Below are 13,948 nucleotides of genomic sequence, written 5' to 3'. Positions count from 1 at the left end.
CATCTCATTGAATTCAATCTGACATTGAAAGGGAGGTGACAAAAGCAGGAGTTGGAAATGCAGTGGGAGACTGTTTGAGCTGCTGCTCCTGCATGTACATCTGGAACCAGCTCACAGCGGCAGGAAAAGACAGAACAGGAGACAACTGTTGTCTCTGCATCGCTGTCTGGACCCGTCCCACTCCTTCTCCTGTCCACAAACTCAGAGACTTTCATCAGCTCCCTCATCACAGACACAGGAGTGAGGAGGAATATTCTTCTGGCACAGAGGAACACAAAAAAGATGAACCTGAACTGTTGCTACTGTCTGGCAGATAAACGCCGTGTGAGCTGCTGGCCCGCTGCTGGCCCGCTGCTGGCCCGCTGCTGGCCCGCTGCTGGCCCGCTGCTGGCCCGCTGCTGGCCCGCTGCTGGCCCGCTGTCTACCGGACGACACATCTCTGTAGTAGCACATCTTCTCTGTGTGTCCTCCTGACTATCAGGACAACTTTATTATTCCCTAACCTGTAATCCCGACCGCTGCATGATCTCGCTGTCTGTCAGCTGCACTCAGTGGACATGAAATGAATGACAGCAGCAGTGGAGCTGTGATCACTGAGGTCGTACAGGAAGAGGAAACACAAAGCAGGCTGATGGGAAAAAGAGCTGCGAATGGGACGTTTTAAAATGTGACACTTACTGATTGTTGAGTTTAAGGCTGCGTTTTCTGTTCTGGACATAAAATATGTATTTTATAGAAGGATGATGTCATTAAGCTGGAAATTAATCCGATTTTTTTTTTTTGTATTATACACTCAGATACAGTCGTGGATGGATCTGTTGGGACCCTTCCAAAAAAACTAAACTGAACTAGACACCAATTTTCTCGAGAATAATTAGAAATTTGATGAAATTCTGATTTGCTTTAGATTTTTGTTTCAACCGAATATCTTAAATAATAAAATAATTGAAGATGGCAATGACAAATTGAGGGGATTCTTTAACCTAATATTTCATTTTATAGCCTTCAAAGTGAATCAGTGTAGACAGATGACTAGTGTCTCCCGGTGAGACTTCCCGTCTCCCGGTGAGACTTCCTGTCAGATAAAGTGTTGTGTTGTTGTAGTAAGTGAATCTCTTCAAACACCCACATGAGCATTTTAACAACATTAACTTTTCCTAAAAAACAGTCAGTTTCCCTCTAATTTAAACGGCCTTTTTTTAAATCACAGTAAAACAAACATATGATGCTGATTGTGAGCATATTGAACATGTTGATTAAAAACAGCCTGTTTCGTGTAACTTTTTAAGTTTTGAGTGTCAATCAGCTTCAAGCACATTTTGGAGCGAGTCTTTGGACCAGAGTCCTGCTGACAGTCCTTCACCGTCTCACAGCCTCTGATGCCTCCAGCTGACGGTGGCAGCTTCAGCACCGAGACCGTCCAGGAGCTGCCGGTCCATCATTAATTCGAGATTGAAGCGACGCCACACTGCTGCAGCTTTCACACAGCGCACACAGCAGCAGCAGCTTTCAACCCCAGCAAACAAACACAAACCAAAGAGGTAAGACAGACGGACAGGGAGATTGTCGGAGAACGAGCAGAGGCAACGACAGCGGTGGAAACTGAGCTGAGACACCCGCGACACCCAAACCAACAATCACCATGACGACAGCCTGCTGAAAGTCAAGAAGGAAGAGAGAATCACAGAGGAGCTCCACTTACACCTGAACCTCAGAGAAGCAGGCGTTATCACCTGACTGGCCCGGTGTTTGAAGCCCTACATCCCCCCAACCTGCTGACTGCTGCTCCCACAGGGATGAAAGCACTTCATTTAAAACTGATCCCGCTCATTCCCAAAGAGACGAAAGGACGGACAGGTAGATGTGGAAAGGAGGAGCTCAGGCCTGACGGCAGCAAGCAGAGTGGGAGGAGGGGTGAAGCCTGATCGTAGGGAGACACCCCTCCCTGAGAGGAGCTGGGACATACCGCACAGTCAGAAACTGGGCTGGCGTCTGGAAACGGCTTGAGACGAGGTTTGGTGAGGAGGCTGCCCTGATGGAGAGATGACATGAGGTGGGACGAGGCAGACACAAGATACACACAGAGGGACGGACGGACGGACGGAGGGGAAGACTGAAGGCGTGCTACAAGAATAAATAAGAACATGTTTTTACACTGAAAATAAAATAGCTCTCATACAGAGATTGGAGCGATGGACCACTGATAAGTACGGTGGCCCTGAGGGTCAAACACTAAAACATTTTACAAAACTATGAAATGTTTTGGGGTTTTCTGAAATCTTTGTGTGTTCAGTAAAAAGTTTTTGCGTTTGACCCTCAGAGCCACCATAGATAAGACTGCTGCCCAGAGGTCAGCAGGGGAACATCATCTGTTGTAGACTCTCAACCAACTACTAAGACCACTGTAGCTGACGACTCGTGGATAAAACGACTTTAGCAGACGTCATCAAATTCACTGGAGTTAACTGTAAAGTCCTGTTGAAATATTTTCTGCTTCACTGGTTGGTGAAGGAGCTGATTTCTCATTCCTCACCGGCGCTTCGTCACAGCAGGAGCCCATCAGCTTTCCTTTGTGCTGCAGGAAGCTAACGATCCAGCTGCTGTGGATTCTCATGCAGCTTTCCTCCATGGGTTTTACAATAAATCCATATTCTGCTGACGGAGCTGTCGAGGCGAGCTAACGATGCTTCACTCATCACTTCACTGAACTTTATCATGAAGAAAAAGGTTTGTACATATTTGCATACCTCACTTTATATTGTCCTCCTCACCACTGGTGTGTGTGTGTGTGTGTGTGTGTGTGTGTGTGTGTGTGTGTGTGTGTGTGTGTGTGTGTGTGTGTGTGTGTGTGTGTGTGTGTGTGTGTGTGTGTGTGTGTGTGTGTGTGTGTGTATTTCGGAAGATCAATTTAGAAAACACAACAAACAAACAAACAAACAAACAAAACAAAACAAAAAATCACAAATCCACACACAACCCAGTCAGATGTCAGGGCTGTGCTTCAGTCCAAAGAGATGCTGTGTGGGGAGATGATGTGTTACCATGGCAACATGTTTACAGTATTAATATTTAAACAAATTAAAAGTGAGATTGTGTAACTTTTGAAAAAAAAAAACATAATCTAGCTCTCTTACTAAAAACCTAAATAATCCAGATGATGTTTTCCCAGCATCCAAACAGCGACTTCAACATGTGCTGTCACTGCCTCAAATCCTTCACACACTTCAGGAACACAATTCATCCTCTACACAATACAAACCGTTTGATTACGCCTCATGTTCCAGATTATTTATGGACATCTTTAACACAGATGCTGCCTCTCTTCCCTTTCTCACCACATAAACCCTTTTATAACACAGAGCCATCGTCTCCTGTATGAATGACATCACTATGCAGACGAGTAAACAACAACACCGGGAGGAAAACAAACACCAGGACAACTTCAACATCTTCCAGAACAGATCTCTCTGCCTCTGTCACATCAAAGTGAACTGCTTCGCTAATTTAAAACAAATAGATCAGTCAGAAACCAGGAGAAAAGTCATTTTTAGGGTCACCAGCTAAAACTGTCTCAGCAGCTCCTCTTCAATGTGCCCAAAAAGTCACTAAGTTTGTTGCTATAGAAGATTTGTTGAGAAGAGAATCATCAAACTTGATTTACAGGACTATTTTAAATCTGCATTTAAGAAAATGCAGATTGGAGTCCTTTGTGTTCTCACACACGAGACATGAAGTTGTGGTACGATGGTCCCTGGAAGCGGTGGAATGAAAAGGATGGTTCCCAATGAGATCCATCAGTCACTTCACATATCTACACTTCATATTCCCGACCACCGGGCCTCAGATGAGAGACCATGAGACAGGAGGACAACCACCCGGGGCCTCATCTTTAAAAGAGGACGTAGGATCCACACTAAAAGTGGACGTGTGCACAAAGAACGTGCATAACGTGTGCAACTCAAGACATAATACAGTTTCTAAACTGTGCAGATACGTTCCTGCATGTAGTATTCCCTTTATCCTTCACAGTCTACCTGGAAACCATATTCACTCTACAAGCCCACATTCACCACGAATGTTCAAAACACCTGGTGAATGTTCATGGATAGAAGTGAGCCTGCTGATCACAGTGTCTTTATGGTGAATCAGAGGAGCTCAGAAATCAGAGTGGTTGTGGATGGATGGATGATATGAAGCTCATATTGTTCGGAGGCCTCAGCAGTGGAGTCACAAACTAAAGACGAGGAAACGTGTTGCTGCTGCAGTGATGACAGCGAGTTCATCAAACAGGACAAAACCTGAGGTTTAAAAGAGCTCCGATTCAAAAGTCGGTTCACATCATCGGTTCACATCATCGGTTCACATCATCGGCCATCTTGCACACTGGATTTCTGTGTTTCTGTGTTTAGTGTCACTCCAATCCAAACTGTATACAAGGGTGCAGCTGGATAGAGCACCAGGATGTCACACACACACACACACACACACACACACACACACACACACACACACACACACACACACACACACACACACACACACACACACACACACACACACACACACACACACACCCATGCCCCCGACAGAACGTAGTGAACGATTAGACAGAGCAGTACAAGAGTCCCCATATCGTAGCAGGAGACATATCTACACTTTATAGGCAAAGATTACTGTTATTTTCATAATGGTGAATACCAATAGTGATTAACAAACACAATGCACCCCCACCCCCCACCCCACCTCAGCTGACAGCACCTGGCCCCCCAGTGGACTACACAGGTACAACAGCAGATAAGCACGCCTCCCTCCTTCATCCAAACAGTGATGTTTACATCAGTTTCTCCTTCACCTGCTCTTGTTGTAAACCTCATGAAGAGTAGGCGGAGCCTGGTGTCTCCACACAGGAGGACAGACGGCTGTCAAACACTCACCTGGGAGTTGACCGTCTGGCCCATGGGGATGCGGGAACACTCCAGCGCGTACTGCTTCACACAGAAGTAACAGCCCTGGCAGGAGAACACGGCACACGGACAGCACATGCTTATTTCATGACTCTTGGAACTTGGGGATCAAAGTAATCCATGAGGAGGATGGTACACTGGATACTGGGAGTGCAGTGAGTTCACTCTTCGTTAAGGATGCTGCCGGCCGACATGTTAAGACCTTTTATAATAAAAGTCCATCTGGACGAGCTTAAAGAACTACGGTCTCAAAGTTACAACAAACTGATTGAGTCATTCAAAACTTGAATCTTTTGAAATCATAAGAAGTACCGACGGATGACGTCAACGGCTGTTAGCAGATACAGTGTGTTGGTGAGTATCTGGTCCCGAGTGGCCGTCATCATCCTCATCTCACCTGAAAAGCCAGTTCCATCAACACGATCCCTCCCGGCAGCGCCCTCTGGAGGTGATACGCAGTGGTGCCACATGCTGTCATCTTCACCGGTGCACAAAAACATTCATTAAATCTCACATTGTAGGTATTTGAAGGTTATTCAGAAATTCTAGTGTTGACATTTTATTTGATATTTCATGTATTTATTTTGTCTTTTATGTTTTTGATACTTCCTCTCATGTACAGAAACAAATCATCCGTCCATCCATCGTCTTCTGGATCCAGTGTTTAAATGTGCACACCACATCAGTGAGCCAACACCACCTTCACTATGGTTTTATCAGATCGTGTGTGTCTGTAGTGTATAAAAGAGTTCGTAGCTTCGGGGCCGAACAATGAGTCCGATGCAGAAGTGCATTAAACTGCAACACCAGCGAGTGCCACTAGAGGTCGGCTCCAAAAAGCCTGCGGCTCCATAGACTCCCATTCAACTTCTCTCATCAAATCCAAAGTGGATACATTTTCTCCACGTGTTATTACTACGTGCTGTTACTACTACTTCTTAAAGATGAATTCAGAAGATGAATGCTTGTCATCTGCAGGTATCATGAAGGAAATAAATGCTTTTGTAGAAGTGACGGACATTATGAATGTATTGGGGTCATGTTAATCCCAGAATGTGCGCATGTTTGGAGGATTTCTGCATCTCTGAAGTGAATACTGACTGACCTTAGGGCTGTCCTCGCTCTTCTGCTTCACATAAGAAAAGGACATCCTGCCTTCCGAGGACATGGAGCTCAGCATGGCAGCACGAGCCCGGGCGATGCTGGAAGAGATTTGGGGGGGGGGGGGCAGTCAGGATCTGGTTGGACTAAAAAGGCCCCCAGCAGCACGTAGCCAACCCGCAAGACACAATGTGGAGTGAGTCACAGCGTCTGAGCCTCGAAAGTGACAGCAGGCAGGACGTGAATCTGCTCTGCATCGACTCCGGTTACATCAGACAGTCGAGGGAGGTCAGAGGTCACAGGAGGATCACAACACATACGATGACTAATCAACAGAGTGGGCACTGGGAGCCTGACAGAGAGGCCGAGATGGAGTGAGACATTTTTAACTTTTGCACAAAAATGAGAGTGAAACCACTTGTGATGCTGTCGAACATATCCCATAATTTACAGGGTTCATGGAGCAGTCAGCACTTCTTACTTCTCAAACAGTAAATCAGAAGCTTGGGTTGTTTGAAAACACAAATCTGGATCACAACAGTGTTGTAGTTCAAAATAAGAAAGTTAACCGAGTGATTTACCTCCTGCTTCACGGTGAGTCGGCTTCAGGCCTCTCAGGCCCGTTTCAAAAGCTCCTGAGGCCGTATTTTCACCGGACATTTCTTAAAGAATCTCGTGACAACGTCAGCGTATGATCATAGTCACTGCCCACATTAAATCAGAGCAACAGGAACTCAAATGACTTGTAGCCGTTTCTTCAATGAATAATCAACGTGCTTCGCTCGTGGTACAAAGTGCTTTGTTTCACAACAACAAATGGTCTCTCTGGAAACTCTGGAAACTCAGTGGAAGTAGTCTGACAAGCACTAAACTCAATACTGTTAACATAACATCTGTGGTGGTACGCTGGGAAACTCCCCATAGTCCCCTTCAGACTCCTCCCCTGCCATTACCCAGCATGCCCTGATCCTTTGTAACCTATAAGAATGACACAACCAAGTTAAATAGATGTTGGACATTGGTAGAAATTATCTTTAATTGAAGCGGTGTGAAGTCCGTCATCCTCAGAAGAAGTAAGAACCGCTAATGCAGTCAAAAGTCGGTGGAGTTATTCATTCTTGCGCGGCAGGTGGGCGCCCCCTGGTGGCCCGGGGCCTGTTCCACTTCAAACGTGTTAAACATATTGAAGGCTGCCTTTGTTTATGGTGTTTTGCAGGATGGTTTCACAAACATCGATCAGGCCTCAATAATCCCTCCATGTGCCGACCGCAGATAAAAGCCCACAAACCGAGACATTCCCCGACAGCTGGAGGTGAGAAATAAAGCGTTGTTGCCCACACAGACCTGCGAGCTGGAGACTGAGGCCGGACCTGGACCAGGATGAAGCCCATGCTCTGCAGGTACTGGACGTACTGCTGGAGGAAAGTGCTGGAAATCTCCAGCAGCCAGGGTTCCTCCTTCAGCCGGGTGGGCAGCATGTCCGCTGAGTCCGTGCTGTAGCTGCGGTCCCGACCCGACGCCGTGGAGTCGCTGGAGCGATGTCGTTTCTGACACGCAGATACCACGAGAACATGGTTATAGTTTACATTTCATTCAGATATTGTGGGTATATAGTAAAGTACTGAATCATTAAAATCTATATCAACTATTTAATACCTTCACCAGCGGCGGAAAGATCTGCTCCTCCTGGATCTGCTTGCGGAAGACGGGGTCAAAGAGAAGAGGGGTGGCACAGTAGTGGACCAGCCTGGAGGACTGCTTCAGAGTCTCCAAATCTGAGCCCTGTGGACACACACAGACACGTTATTATTATTATTATTATTATTATTATTATTATTATTACGGCCAGGTCAGGAGAGATTGAAAGCAGGATGATGCTCAGAACTACACTGAAGAGCCGAGGGTTCGGGGCTCAGTGGGTCAGAGAGTGGAGAGTTCAGGATGTTCATGTCCAGACTTCACTACGATGCAGTCCAGTCTAATCGTTCACTACCTTCAGTCAGGGGCGTGGTTGTGTGTGTGTGTGTGTGTGTGTGTGTGTGTGTGTGTGTGTGTGTGTGTGTGTGTGTGTGTGTGTGTGTGTGTGTGTGTGTGTGTGTGTGTGTGTGTGTGTGTGTGTAGATCGTTAGCCTGGTTTCATGGTTTTAATAAATAAACTGGTTTCAGACTGTACATGTAAGTTTGAGCACACATCTTCTGTCCCTCCATCTTGACACTGACCACATGTTCATTACACAAATCATTTAAAGTCGGACTAATTTAAAGTCGGACTATTTGTGTCTTCGTGTTTGACTGGAGAGCAGCCGTGTCTCATCTGTCTGATCTTCTGCAGCATTATGTGGCGCTCGTGTTTCCTCGTGTGTCGTTCTAGTTTACTAAAGCTTTTATTTATATTTATATTGAATTTTATTTTTCATATTTAAAATGTGCTATCTAAATAAAATGGACTTGATTTGACTGATAAAACGTTGAACCTGACCCATTGTGAACTGAGCTGCATGCAGTGTTCAGTGTTGGGATACTTACTGAAATGGGCATGTTGGACTGCGCTGACCTCTGCTGCCACGTCACAAACAGGTTCTCTATCTTCATCTGTTTCTCCAGTTCTGTCAGCACAAAGGCAGACATTACTTCTCCTCACCACGTTGAACGGCAGGCTCACCGGATAACAACACATATCATCATCTTCATCATCAGCAGCACTGTTAACCTTTCCGTTCAGCAGCTTTGATCTCCAGGAGCTGGCTGCCATGCTGGGCCACCACGTCTCCGTCCATCAGGGGTCGGACGGTGCAGACGTCCCGCAGAGCCTCGTCGAAGGGAAGCAGCTCGGAGGGGAAGTGGAGAGGAGCGAGAATTCGGCCAGAGCTTCCCAGCCTGCCCGGCTCCTTACTGGGCAGAGGAGGAACAGCACTACGCAGCAGAGCGTCGGGCTCCATGGACGGGCCGAGGAACGGGTTGGGGTCCTGCAACGGACAGACGGACAATCAGAGACACGAGGGACGGGCCAAAATGGTTGGAGAATAAATCACACCTCTGAACAGTTGAAGGTCCCAAAGTGTAAAACACTCAGTCCACAAAGAATATTCATACAACTCATATTCAGTACTTGTGCCTTTTGGACAAGCTGTTTGGAATTCTATAAGTTTGTGATGTCATACGTTTGCTGTCCAACATCTAATACAGAACAAAACACTGAGTGCTCATTTAGTTACAGAGCTAGTAAGGAACAAGAACAAAGAAAACCAGTGGTTAGTCTGGAAGTTCATCATTTAGAAGAGAGAAGGAGGCGTTTTCTGACCGGAGGAGCTATTTCTGGGTTCTAAGAACGGTGGGATGGATTTCCTCCTTATTGTGTGTCCTCACCGGAGGAACTTGGAACCTTTTAAATTCCTATAACTCTTTATCACTTTAAAGCAGCAGAAGAAATTTCCAACTGGAAGCACACGATACTGAGAAACGGGCCGGCAACAAATGTTCCGGCTTCATTTAGTCGATACACATCTGAGGAAATCCAGCGTGACTTGGATCGATCCAGAGAAATATGTAAAGAGTCTCCGTGTCCGTGCTGCTGCAGCGGTGTGATGCTGTTTGAAGCACCGCAGCTTGTTGTGGCTTTAAAATCTAAAGTTAGATGGTCTTCTTCAGGAACACCTCCCCGACCCACAATGCACCACATGACCAGGCGGATGATAGCGGATCATAACGAGGCTTCAAGTGAACCCGTTAATACATCTAAAATGTCTTTTATGTTTTTAGTGGCCCTCTTGAATGAAACACGCTTTTGCATCTTTGCATACAAGTAAAATATGGTGATGAGTTTTAACCGGATCAAGTAAACTGAAAAGTGTATTAATTGGAGGAATAAGTGTCGGAGCGTCAGTCCGGTGAGCTCCGGCTGCAGCGGGTCATTTCAGGTCCTGTTGGTGGTGAGAATGCAAACAGCAAAAGGCCTCAGAGCCTCTTTAGTTCTGAGGGAAACTCTCTGGGCGGTCGTTGCCCTCAAGAAGGTCCTCTGAACGGTTTGGTCTGGAAACACCTGGTGACGTCAAAGGCACAGATACTAAACCTGTTCTTGGTAGAGCTCCAGGGAAGAGATGTAAAACTACACTGAGACAGTACTCAAAATATCTTCTTCTGGTTTTTTGTGTAAATAAAACTGCAGTGAAGTGTAAAATGTGGTCTTTTCAGAGATAAACTCAGATTAAGCATGAGTGTCTGCATGGTCAGCTTAAACTTTTAACTTTTAAACTTTAAGGATTAAGAGTCCATGTTGAGTGGTTGTGTCAGTGACCCACAGGTCAAAGAAGTGGAGACCTTTACACTACAGGTCCATGTCACTACATGGACATTAGTTCTGTTTGGTTTATTACTGGACACACACACACACACACACACACACACACACACACACACACACACACACACACACACACACACACACACACACACACACACACACACACACACACACACACACACACACACGTCCAGAGCACTGTCATCGTCCGTGTTTCTTGTTCAGAGGAACTTCGGGGCTGTGAGTTTGTGAAGCCGCTCAGTGACCAGATGCCCCAGTGTGCCTGCAGGCCGGAGGGTCAACCCGGGCGCTGGTGCTCCCTCTGCTCCTCATCAGCACCGTGACAGATGAAGTTCTGTTCAGGCAAATCTTCTGCTGCTCTGACTCTGCCTTCTGTCTGCACTCATTATTAATGCAGCGATGAAGAGCGAGGCCATCGGAGGGAAAGAAAACTTTCTTTCTTTTTATTCTTAAGCTTGTTTTCTTATTGGCCAAGGGGGAAACTCTGAGCGGGCGTTTGGTGTCTTACTCTGTCGCAGAATGTTCAAACTGTTCCTCTTACGTTGGAACAACACGGGGCAAAAGATTTTGTGTATATTTTTACATTTTCAATTTAACTGTATTGAATATAATATATGTCAACGTGTCCGTGGTCGAACTGACTTTTTAGCTGACCGAAGATTTTCAGGATGATAATCTGATTCACAAATTTATTATGGAAGAAGCAGGATGTTCTAATTATTCTGCTGTTTTGTACACATGGACCAAAATAGGAGGATTGTACTTTATGGAGATGCTCACAGTCTGTGTACCCAAGACCTGCCACTTAGTTCTCATCAAAGCAGGTCCTATTGGACTTCAGATGTTACATTTAATCAAAAGACTAGAAACCACCTTACACTCATTGGTCCAGGTGGGGATTGGCTCACTTTTGGTAGCAGCCTCAAGTGGCCATTCGAGGAACTGCAGCTGTTGTCACTTGCACGTTGGCTTCTGTTTCTCAGCACAGAGGTTTGTGCTCGGTTGTAGAACAGCAGCTCTGTGTGTCAAACCTGATCCAGAAACTCTGTGTAGTTTACTGTCATATAAGTCTTTCTGCACCACCGGTCCTCTTCCTCAGCTCAGTGACAGCTGAAGATGTGAGGGTGGAGGAGAGCAAGAGTGTGGAGGAAGAGATGGGACGTTAAAAGTAGCAGGCAGCACGCTGGACTGTGGGAACTCGTCCCTCCACAGCTGATCATAAATAATCCACCAGGATGAATGGAAACTGACAGGGGCTAAATTGCACTGAGGAAGTTAAGTCTTTCATTTTGGAAAACAAGGCCGTTGATGTGACAGGGTTATATTTTCAGAATATGATCCGGACAACAAAAGGAGGCAGCGAACACACAGGGGTAATAAATCCAATAAAAATGCTTAGCTGCATGAGTGAGGAATCTTGTTTGGGTTGTGCTGCAGAGACCATTAGTTACATATTGATCCGTGGCTCCATATTGAATACGAGCGGCTGCAGCACTTCTGCTGAGACGCTCAAAACAGAAAACAGGCTGAATACAGCAGCGACAGGCTGAGAGGGAGCTGCAGGAGCTGCAGGAGAGGATCCAGGGACCGTCTGTCTGCAGCAGATCATCACAAAGTCACATAGAACACACATCAGGAGTACGATTCAAAAGTACCATGAGAACCACGTCACCAACAAGCTGGTAGAGGAACAGGTGATGACCCCCCCCCCCAGGACCCAGCAGCTGTATGACCGGGCCCCGGGACCCTCTGTGACAGTGGCGGTCCAGATGCTGCCCTGCAGGCCTGGTTCCACCTGACCAAGCGGTCCGTTCTCCTCCACAGCTCCCGTCTATATACGCAGCCACAATGACGGACCGCCACATTCTGTCAGGACGAACTCCAGCTGCATCAGCAGGTCTGTAAAAGCAGACCAGATGCTGATGGAAGAAATCTTTCATTCATCCTAAAGTGCCACGAAGGTTCGTCTGATATCAGTTTAGCTTTTCTGTTTCTGAAAAAAAATTAAGAAATGGTGTCCTGGAATTAAAACTAAAAGCTGCACAAGAGGCTCCAAAACAGCTCCTCATCATACAGTGATAGAGGTGGGGGTCAAACCTAACATGTTAACTAGCTTTAATCAGATTTCTCCTTGTGATCATGATCCACACACACAGCAGCTGACCAGCAGTTCAACAACATAGGAGTCAGTAACACCACGTCATCACTGGGGGCATGTGGAGACCTGTGCAGTGCTGATGTGACAGTACAACCCTTCTTCACAGAGATTTCTGACTCTGGTCATTTTCATTTCAACCAAGCAGCAACCATCAGTGATGTCATCATCCATCAGTGATGTCATCAACCATCAGTGATGTCATCGTTGGTTTGTGAACGTTATGAAGCCTCCAGTTCAGATTCTGTCCGTCACCATCTTTGCTATTTGGAGCAGGAAGTGACCATATTTGGACGAGCTGGGGGAGGAGCCAGCGGTGGAGCTGACCGATCTGATTGGAAACCTGACGATACTACGTCCCGCCCACCGATAGCTGTAACCTGACTGCACCACAGGCCTGTCAATCAAACAGACACGCCCCCAAAAACAGGTCTTCTTGAATCTTCTTTTCTAATGAATGAGGGATTATTTTCAGATGGACCTCCAGAAAACTAATAAGAAGGAGTGACTTTAGCTAACAACACCGAGATAACTGATGGACACATTTTATTCACTTTGGATTTGATGAGAGAAGTTGAATGGGAGTCTATGGAGCCGGAGGCTTTTTGGAGCCGACCTCTAGTGGCACTCGCTGGCATTGCAGCTGAAGACACTTCTGGATCAGAACCATTTTACAGACCTGAAGCTACAAACACTTTTATAAACAGTCTGTGGACACCACATGAAGAACCAGGACAGCTGATGATGGTCAGCTGCCTCCTTTCAACAGTTTAGGACACAGCAGAGAGTGTCTGAGAGCGGCTGACGTGTCAGCAGGTGATAAAAGAGCATGGCTAAAATAAATACTGTGTCGCTTATTTGTCCTCTCAGTAACATACAATCTGAACATCATGATGGGTTCTGCTGCATCTACACGGTTAATGGTCCATTTACAGTGTCAGTGTTTGTAGGTGACAGTCATTAGAGAAGGACACAGGTGGACAGCATGGTTACATCCACTCACAGGCTTAGAAAGGGCTCTTTAGAAAAATGAAAAAAATACTAAACATATCTAAAGTGCAAATATAGTTTAGCTTGACAATTTTCTGTTAATAATAATAGTATAAGCGGCCGTATATAAAAAGCCATGCAGCAGGTATATGGTTGCAGGAGGTGATACTTCTCACAAATAATGATCCAATACGTGATGACATGTAACCTGGAAAAAGATGTGAACCAAGTCAGGTATTCATCCAAAGTATGGTCGAGATATAACTTTGGTAGAGATTTAACTTTGAAGAAAGCTGTTTATGTGGAGGTAATCCCAGATGCAGTGTTGCTTCTGTATGCTGCTGTAGCGAAAAAAAATTCCCCTCGGGGATTAATAAAGTAAGTAACTACCTAACCTAACCTAACCTAACCTAACCT

At 45.9% G+C, this 13,948-nt stretch overlaps 1 protein-coding gene across 1 annotated transcript in view; it reads right to left on the bottom strand.

Annotated features, from left to right (window-relative positions):
* szt2 (SZT2 subunit of KICSTOR complex) overlaps nucleotides 1-13,948 on the bottom strand; it is an 85,228-nt gene that overhangs the window by 7,086 nt on the left and 64,194 nt on the right. The window contains exons 61-68 of the mRNA XM_069718468.1: nucleotides 8,776-9,031; nucleotides 8,592-8,671; nucleotides 7,722-7,847; nucleotides 7,410-7,612; nucleotides 6,070-6,166; nucleotides 5,362-5,442; nucleotides 4,935-5,009; nucleotides 1,967-2,032 (exon numbers count right to left, since the gene is read on the bottom strand). Of these exons, the coding sequence (XP_069574569.1) occupies nucleotides 1,967-2,032; nucleotides 4,935-5,009; nucleotides 5,362-5,442; nucleotides 6,070-6,166; nucleotides 7,410-7,612; nucleotides 7,722-7,847; nucleotides 8,592-8,671; nucleotides 8,776-9,031 (984 nt within the window). The remainder of the gene's footprint in view (nucleotides 1-1,966; nucleotides 2,033-4,934; nucleotides 5,010-5,361; nucleotides 5,443-6,069; nucleotides 6,167-7,409; nucleotides 7,613-7,721; nucleotides 7,848-8,591; nucleotides 8,672-8,775; nucleotides 9,032-13,948) is intronic.

The sequence above is a fragment of the Brachyistius frenatus genome, unplaced genomic scaffold, assembly GCF_029030835.1.
Source record: "Brachyistius frenatus isolate BFR_SWC_R1_liver_20210118 unplaced genomic scaffold, ASM2903083v1 Contig_192, whole genome shotgun sequence".
Taxonomy (NCBI): domain Eukaryota; kingdom Metazoa; phylum Chordata; class Actinopteri; family Embiotocidae; genus Brachyistius; species Brachyistius frenatus.
Note: the sequence above shows the minus strand (reverse complement) of the source record. Positions and strands in the feature narration are given on the sequence as shown.